Raw genomic sequence first — 9,334 nt, 5'->3', positions numbered from 1 at the left:
GATAGAAGACAATGTAAGTGGATAAATAAATGAAAAGTCACGGACCAAACAATGCAACAAAGAAACAGGGGAACACTGAAGTTGATAAATGGATAAATGAATATACACGAATATCTACATCAAGAAAAGGAAATGACCGAAAAAAACAACAACGAAAAACGACAACCAAAAAAACAACCAAACAACACAAGCAAACAAACGAACAAATAAAATAAATAGATAAATAAATAGACAAATAAATAAATATATAGATAGATAAGTAACAATGGGAGATAACTGTCGCATGTTCGACAGACCCATAATCTGCCTATCCTTCTACTAACCTTTCGGTCCTCCTGGCAGTGGCTTACAAACAGTGGGTTGTGCAAACCAGTGGGTTGTGCAAAGAGTGGGTTGTGCAAACAGGACCAACCAAGGGATCTGACAGGCGCTAGGCTGTCCATATTACATCGGGACACGTTGTGGTTTTTTTTTTGCAGCCATCCAGACGCATGTATGCTGCGTTAGTAACTTACGCATGTGGCTTTACTTTTGATTTTTTAAAATTTTTTTTAATCAGTTTGGTTTTCTAATCATCATTTATTGATATGTTCTTAGATCAGAAGCATTAACATTTTCCAGTGTTTCAGCTATTGCGAAGTAAGTATGTCTGAAGTTTGGTGTGTTTCAGTCCCACTGACGACAGTCCAGCTGACACTCAACAACTTCCGGGTCACACTGATGGTGGTGGGAAGGAGCCAGTCCACTGACGTCATCTTTGAGTGCACTGCTGGCCTCACCAGACCGTCCCCTCACTTGGTCTTGGTACGTGGTCAGTCTGACCTCAGAGACTGACCACCTGTGAGGTCAGAGAATAAACACATTCAGTTGTCATCTTACCTCAGAGACTGACCACCTGTGAGGTCAGAGAATAAACACATTCAGTTGTCATCTTACCTCAGAGACTGACCACCTGTGAGGTCAGAGAATAAACACATTCAGTTGTCATCTTACCTCAGAGACTGACCACCTGTGACGTCAGAGAATACACACATTCAGTTGTCATCTTACCTCAGAGACTGACAACCTGTGACGTCAGAGAATAAACACATTCAGTTGTCATCTTACCACAGACTGACCACCTGTGACGTCAGAGAATACACACATTCAGTTGTCATCTTACCTCAGAGACTGACCACCTGTGACGTCAGAGAATACACACATTCAGTTGTCATCTTACCTCAGAGACTGACCACCTGTGACGTCAGAGAATAAACACATTCAGTTGTCATCTTACCTCAGAGACTGACCACCTGTGACGTCAGAGAATAAACACATTCAGTTGTCATCTTACCTCAGAGACTGACCACCTGTGACGTCAGAGAATACACACATTCAGTTGTCATCTTACCTCAGAGACTGACCACCTGTGACGTCAGAGAATAAACACATTCAGTTGTCATCTTACCTCAGAGACTGACCACCTGTGACGTCAGAGAATAAACACATTCAGTTGTCATCTTACCTCAGAGACTGACAACCTGTGAGGTCAGAGAATACACACATTCAGTTGTCATCTTACCTCAGAGACTGACCACCTGTGACGTCAGAGAATAAACACATTCAGTTGTCATCTTACCTCAGAGACTGACAACCTGTGAGGTCAGAGAATAAACACATTCAGTTGTCATCTTACCTCAGAGACTGACAACCTGTGACGTCAGAGAATAAACACATTCAGTTGTCATCTTACCTCAGAGACTGACCACCTGTGACGTCAGAGAATAAACACATTCAGTTGTCATCTTACCTCAGAGACTGACCACCTGTGAGGTCAGAGAATAAACACATTCAGTTGTCATCTTACCACAGAGACTGACAACCTGTGACGTCAGAGAATAAACACATTCAGTTGTCATCTTACCTCAGAGCTTGACAACCTGTGAGGTCAGAGAATAAACACATTCAGTTGTCATCTTACCTCAGAGACTGACAACCTGTGACGTCAGAGAATAAACACATTCAGTTGTCATCTTACCTCAGAGATTGACAACCTGTGAGGTCAGAGAATAAACACATTCAGTTGTCATCTTACCTCAGAGACTGACAACCTGTGACGTCAGAGAATAAACACATTCAGTTGTCATCTTACCTCAGAGACTGACAACCTGTGACGTCAGAGAATAAACACATTCAGTTGTCATCTTACCACAGAGACTGACAACCTGTGACGTCAGAGAATAAACACATTCAGTTGTCATCTTACCACAGAGACTGACCACCTGTGACGTCAGAGAATAAACACATTCAGTTGTCATCTTACCTCAGAGACTGACCACCTGTGACGTCAGAGAATAAACACATTCAGTTGTCATCTTACCTCAGAGACTGACCACCTGTGAGGTCAGAGAATAAACACATTCAGTTGTCATCTTACCTCAGAGACTGACCACCTGTGAGGTCAGAGAATAAACACATTCAGTTGTCATCTTACCTCAGAGACTGACAACCTGTGACGTCAGAGAATAAACACATTCAGTTGTCATCTTACCTCAGAGACTGACCACCTGTGACGTCAGAGAATACACACATTCAGTTGTCATCTTACCTCAGAGACTGACAACCTGTGACGTCAGAGAATAAACACATTCAGTTGTCATCTTACCACAGACTGACCACCTGTGACGTCAGAGAATACACACATTCAGTTGTCATCTTACCTCAGAGACTGACCACCTGTGACGTCAGAGAATACACACATTCAGTTGTCATCTTACCTCAGAGACTGACCACCTGTGACGTCAGAGAATAAACACATTCAGTTGTCATCTTACCTCAGAGACTGACCACCTGTGACGTCAGAGAATAAACACATTCAGTTGTCATCTTACCTCAGAGACTGACCACCTGTGACGTCAGAGAATACACACATTCAGTTGTCATCTTACCTCAGAGACTGACCACCTGTGACGTCAGAGAATAAACACATTCAGTTGTCATCTTACCTCAGAGACTGACCACCTGTGACGTCAGAGAATAAACACATTCAGTTGTCATCTTACCTCAGAGACTGACAACCTGTGAGGTCAGAGAATACACACATTCAGTTGTCATCTTACCTCAGAGACTGACCACCTGTGACGTCAGAGAATAAACACATTCAGTTGTCATCTTACCTCAGAGACTGACAACCTGTGAGGTCAGAGAATAAACACATTCAGTTGTCATCTTACCTCAGAGACTGACAACCTGTGACGTCAGAGAATAAACACATTCAGTTGTCATCTTACCTCAGAGACTGACCACCTGTGACGTCAGAGAATAAACACATTCAGTTGTCATCTTACCTCAGAGACTGACCACCTGTGAGGTCAGAGAATAAACACATTCAGTTGTCATCTTACCACAGAGACTGACAACCTGTGACGTCAGAGAATAAACACATTCAGTTGTCATCTTACCTCAGAGCTTGACAACCTGTGAGGTCAGAGAATAAACACATTCAGTTGTCATCTTACCTCAGAGACTGACAACCTGTGACGTCAGAGAATAAACACATTCAGTTGTCATCTTACCTCAGAGACTGACAACCTGTGACGTCAGAGAATAAACACATTCAGTTGTCATCTTACCACAGAGACTGACAACCTGTGACGTCAGAGAATAAACACATTCAGTTGTCATCTTACCACAGAGACTGACCACCTGTGACGTCAGAGAATAAACACATTCAGTTGTCATCTTACCTCAGAGACTGACCACCTGTGACGTCAGAGAATACACACATTCAGTTGTCATCTTACCTCAGAGACTGACCACCTGTGACGTCAGAGAATAAACACATTCAGTTGTCATCTTACCTCAGAGACTGACAACCTGTGAGGTCAGAGAATAAACACATTCAGTTGTCATCTTACCACAGAGACTGACAACCTGTGACGTCAGAGAATACACACATTCAGTTGTCATCTTACCACAGAGACTGACAACCTGTGACGTCAGAGAATAAACACATTCAGTTGTCATCTTACCACAGAGACTGACAACCTGTGACGTCAGAGAATAAACACATTCAGTTGTCATCTTACCACAGAGACTGACAACCTGTGACGTCAGAGAATAAACACGTTCAGTTGTCATCTCATGTATGTCTGGACTGACATTTGAATATAATTCAGATTTTGGAATCATGAGTTTATGAAGTAGAATTATCACATTATTTTGAACCAGTGTTTCCATTGAACTTCAGTTATGTAAAATGTCCGGAATACATTAGGATAACAACTAAAATCACATTGCTTTGATGATTTTAATTGTCACCAACTGAAGTAAACACCTGACAGAATGAAACAATACCAATCATAGATAAATGTGTCCACGTATGCATACTTCAGTTGTACATTTATTTCTGTATTCAAAGCTAAACGAAGCAAAAAGATAGGGAAAAGCACGCAACCAAATTCAGCATACATAATTTGAACCTTCCTGTTACACACGAAATAAGTCAATTTTGTTTTTTGTTTTCATGATGATTGCTAAAAAAAAGTGGAGTGATGGCCTAGAGGTAACGCGTCCGCCTAGGAAGCGAGAGAATCTGAGCGCGCTGGTTCCGTCGAATCACGGCTCAGCCGCCGATATTTTCTTCCCCTCCACTACACCTTGAGTGGTGGTCTGGACGCTAGTCATTCGGATGAGACAATAAACCGAGGTCCCGTGTGCAGCATGCGCTTAGCGCACGTAAAAGAACCCACTACAACAAAAGGGTTGTTCCTGGCAAGATTCTGTAGAAAACTCCACTTCGATAGAAAAAACAAATATAAAAAACTGCATGCAGGAAAAAAAAAAAAAAAGTGGCGCTGTAGTGTAGCGACGCGCTCTCCCTGGGGTGAGCAGCCCGAATTTCACACAGATAAATCTGTTGTGATAAAAAGAAATACAAATACAAAACATAACCAAAAAACCAAAAAACAAAACAAACAAACAAAAAAAACAACAACAACAAAAACAAAAAACCAAAAACCAAAAACCAAAAAACATGTTTCATGTACAGGAATATTAAAATTGCTCATCTACACCCCCAGCGGCACCCCTCCCCCATCACCCCCCCCCCATCCCCCCCCCCCCCCCCCCCCCCCCCCCCCCCCACACACACACACCCAGACTCTCCCCCCAACAACAAAAATCTGCTGACGAACTTTTTTTTTTTTTTCAGTCTGACGATCAAGGGAGAGAAGTGGCCAGGGGAACGGGCGGAAGTTCTGACGTCACAGGACAGCGGTCAGTGATGACGCACACTATGAGAAACGCACGATGTGAGAACAGTGCCGTTTACACCTGCACGGCTGACAACGGAGTGGGCAGATCTGTTAACTCCTCTGCTACACTCAGAGTCCTGTGTGAGTGGGTGTGCTGAAGCTGATTTCTTTTCTTTTCTTTTTTCTTTTCACATCTGGAATTTTCTTTTTCTTTGCCCTTCCCTACAATACAACAGAGGTGTATAAAGAAGGAAGTTCCTCCATCATATGTTAGCAAAATACATGGTGAAAGAAACGAAAATTGAATCCATCATGCATTCCGCACATTCTGTGTTATGTGTAATTGTTCTTTGCTGTGTTTACCCCAGGTGACATGCGAGTGGTCAGTGACAGTTTTGACTCCCAAGAGGACGGAGTTCCAGTGCTGGACGGCAGCAAAGGACAAGGGGAACTTCACTTCCAGATCCTGACCACAGACACTCCTCACACTGCCAGCTTCCTCTACCTGGGCTCCCACCCCACAGGGGCCGGGTACCCACCCACACTGGGCCTCTTCAGGTAACGTGGGCAATAAAGACTTCCACCATCCTTACATGTAACATAGTCCATTTCCAAAGTCCACTTGTTTATTGGTGTTCTATTTTCAAACCTTGAACTCATGACATTGGAACAGCAAAGCAGAATGTTATCTTAGCAAAATATGACATCAAAGCAAACTATTATCGTAAATGTCAATGTACAGCACTTTAAAACACAGTTTCAAATTATATGACATGTGCATGAGGTTATATAATTTTACCAGGCTCATTTAGATACTGTCAGTGGCGTGAATTGAATATAGAAACTGAGGTATATGCTATTAGATAAACAATGAATGAATGAATGAAACAAGAGAGGCAAGGCCTTCAAGACTCACTTGTGATACACTTTAAAAAAAATCTAATCGTTAAAATGTGTTCTGTATTTGTTATTATAAAGCTTCGGGCTAAAAGAAAAAGAAAAAGAAAAAAGGAAAAAAAAAGTCCAAACGGCAGATTCGAACCCCGCGTGTTCAGGTGAGAAGAAACTGTTTTACCCATCACACTATCAGGGCTCCTTAGCTGACGTTCAAAAATATATTTATACATGCTTTTTTAAAGGGCGATAAATCGATTGCGGTATTCGTAGTGAAAACGCTGTTTAAATCATATTATTCTGGTGAATTTTGGGCATTCAAAAAATCTTTAAGGGCAATTAAAAATTCTTTTTAAGTCCGCGGTAAAGGAGACGTGGCTATCGCCGCAATCACACTGCAACATTTAGCCGTTTTCTCTGGATCTAGATAGATGTACAAGTTTAGTTACACCCGGTTGACACGGTCGATTCAATTTCTCTTTTTATGTTCATTCTAGTTTATAGTTTTAAAGTTGATATGAAAATCACGTATTTTGTTAAACTGATGACATGTAGAGCCAAGTACAAGTACTTCTAAACGTCGTATGAAGTGAAAAGGACTTCATTTTGAGAAATGTCAAGACTGGACATTTTTTCGTTTCATCAATTCAAGGGTATTAACTCGCATGGTTTACAATTTTTAACTGTGAATTCCGACTGATTCTGTGGATATTTTTATGGCAGTTTGGAGCATAATCCAGTAAGTGATGAGGCGTTCACAAATCTTTCTCTGAATAAATATTTAACGGTCTCCTTCTCCAACTTTCCATCACATGTTATCGTGTATTGTCCATTGAATATAGGATTGAACGGGCAGGTTAACAACTTAAAACAACATGGCGTCGTTCGCGTTCGCGAAGAATATGAGCACGCGCTTTGAATGTGTATAAATATGTGTATGCAATTGATTTTTGGCCATGACCTTCAGTGCTCAGCCAATAGATCTGTAAATTCCACTCGTATTGATTTTAGTATTTTCCGAAAAAGACCACTTGGGCGAATGAACATTGTGAAAGCCCTGTACACTGAGAGTAAAACACAAGCTTTTTATGTATTGAGTATAATTTCAAAATGTAATGTTTAAGATGAGAAAGATCAGTTTAAAGCAAATTAAGTCCCCTAGCATTAATTACAGATTAATTTCCCTTTTTTTACTATCTGCACCAAAACGTTTGCAAAATAAATAAAACTTCCATGCTTAGCAAAAGAAGTTCCTGTTTGAACAAAAAATGATAATAATGACTGCTCTTGTTGTTGTGTCAGAATATCAGATCAAAGTGCCAAGTTTAGAGAATACAAAAAATATAAATATAACAGTAAATGCAGTTTGCATATAATTTGGCTTCTTTTTAAAAAAATTTTGTGCCCATCCCATAGGTGCAATATTGTTTTAAACAAGATGACTGGAAAGAACTGAATGTTTCCTATTTTTATGCCTAATTTGGTGTCAACTGACAAAGTATTTGCAGAGAAAATGTCACTGTTAAAGTTTATCACGGACCCACAGACACACAGACACACACACACACACAGACAACCGAACACCGGGTTAAAACAGACTCACTTTGTTTACACAAGTGAGTAAAAAACAACAACAAAAAACAAAACAAAAACAAAACAAACAAACAAAAAACCCCAAAACAAACAAAACAACAACAAATCATTCACTCCACTTAAAGAAGTAAACAGAAAGCAGCACTGGGCTTTTCTTTAACATACATTTTATTATTTTATTTTCTTATATTTTTATGTCACACTAATGTTATTCCAATGTTATTCCACTATTGTTTAGCAGCTATGGGGTTAAGTTACCAGTCGTTCTGTAACACACAACATGTTTTTGGTATAGATAAACGAATAAAGATAGAAAGAAAGAAAAACAGAAAGAAAGAAAAAAAAAAAAAAAGAAAAAAAAAGACAATTCACGTTTTGCTCATCTGTGCTCTCTTTGAAGAACCTGGTGATGATTATCGTCTTAGTCGTCAACGTCAGCAAAATGAACCGTCATTATCACCATCGTCAGGCGTCCTCTTTCTGACGCCCTCATCACCGTCATTATCAGGTGACCTGCTGACGTTGTGGAGAGTCTCTCTCTAGCGGGTCCCCCCAAACAGGTGACGTTTTACGGTATCCCAATAAGTGATGTCGTCACTGGAGGATTTCGGTTTGCACTTGCTGGCGTCACCAGTGTACAACAGACAGTAGAACCGGTTTGTGAAGCACATCCCCGGCAAATGGGTGGAGGTGGTCACAGGAGTGACGTCATTTGTGGGGGGTGATGTCACTGCCTCTCTCTTCCGGCTGGCGCAGAACCTTGTCATGGGAGCAGTGCGCTTTACTTCAGCAGGAACTGAAATATGAATATGAACATGAAAGCGCGCGCGCGCGCACACACACACACACACACACATATATATATAAATATATATATATATATATATATAGAGAGAGAGAGAGAGAGAGAGAGAGATGGTTGGATACACATAATTGTATACATATACATACAAAGTTAGTTGATGATATTGTCAGATTACCAATGCCTACACACACACACACACACACACACACACACACACACACACACACACTTCACCACCTGTTTATAATCAATGACGTCACCAAGTAATTTAAAAATGGGTATGCTAGATGGGTTACCACCTGAATTAAACATCATACATGTTTTTTCAGTCGACAAAGCTCGACCATTTTCAAACATATAGTTACCAAGGTTATCAAGATCAGATTGATACAAACGACGTATGTGATTCTGTGCTCTTTGTGGGGTTGACTTTTTTAGATTGACACCCATCCACATACATATATCATCAGCATACTGTAGTAAAACTACACGATTTGACATAGACTGACACCCATCCACATACATATATCATCAGCATACTGCAGTAAAACTACACGATTTGACAGTGCCTTTGGGAGATCCTGAATGAGAATATTAAACAGGTGGTGAAGTTTTTAGGTATTTATCTTACTTCAAAGCTGACATGGAACATTCAATTTGATTACATCTTAACAAAGGCAAGGAAAAGTATCAATTTTATGAAAATTATAAGCCGCTTACCCTGGGGAATGGATACAAAGACATTAATTCATCTTTCCGTGGCCCTTGTAAGATCTAAGATAGCCTATGCACAAGAAATATTTTTCAG

The 9,334-nt window shown here is 40.6% G+C and overlaps 1 protein-coding gene and 1 long non-coding RNA gene across 3 annotated transcripts in view; one reads left to right on the top strand and one right to left on the bottom strand.

Annotated features, from left to right (window-relative positions):
* Window positions 1-720: 720 nt before the first annotated feature.
* Window positions 721-9,334, bottom strand: part of LOC143277538 (uncharacterized) — a 16,189-nt gene continuing 7,575 nt past the window's right edge. The window contains exons 3-4 of one of the 2 annotated variants that reach the window (XR_013053756.1): window positions 8,094-8,517; window positions 721-838 (exon numbers count right to left, since the gene is read on the bottom strand). This is a non-coding gene — a long non-coding RNA (uncharacterized LOC143277538). Of the gene's footprint in view, window positions 839-7,871; window positions 8,518-9,334 lie in introns of those variants that run through there. The other variant, XR_013053755.1, reaches the window with a different exon arrangement.
* LOC143277340 (uncharacterized) lies at window positions 5,214-5,796 on the top strand. The gene is made up of 2 exons (XM_076582127.1): window positions 5,214-5,375; window positions 5,603-5,796. The coding sequence occupies exons 1-2, from the start codon at window positions 5,264-5,266 to the stop codon at window positions 5,794-5,796; spliced, it is 306 nt and encodes a 101-aa protein (XP_076438242.1). The 5' UTR covers window positions 5,214-5,263.

The sequence above is a fragment of the Babylonia areolata genome, chromosome 34 (genome assembly GCF_041734735.1).
Source record: "Babylonia areolata isolate BAREFJ2019XMU chromosome 34, ASM4173473v1, whole genome shotgun sequence".
Lineage (NCBI taxonomy): Eukaryota > Metazoa > Mollusca > Gastropoda > Neogastropoda > Buccinidae > Babylonia > Babylonia areolata.
The sequence above is the reverse complement of the archived record's forward strand: the minus strand, read 5'-3'. Positions and strand labels throughout refer to the sequence as shown.

Bases quoted from the DNA above. Each gene is read 5' to 3' on its own strand.
- LOC143277340 (XM_076582127.1), top strand. From the start codon at position 5,264: ATGACGCACACTATGAGAAACGCACGATGTGAGAACAGTGCCGTTTAC. The intron at 5,376-5,602 runs GTGAGTGGGTGT...TGTTTACCCCAG, and splicing joins TGCTACACTCAGAGTCCTGT to GTGACATGCGAGTGGTCAGT.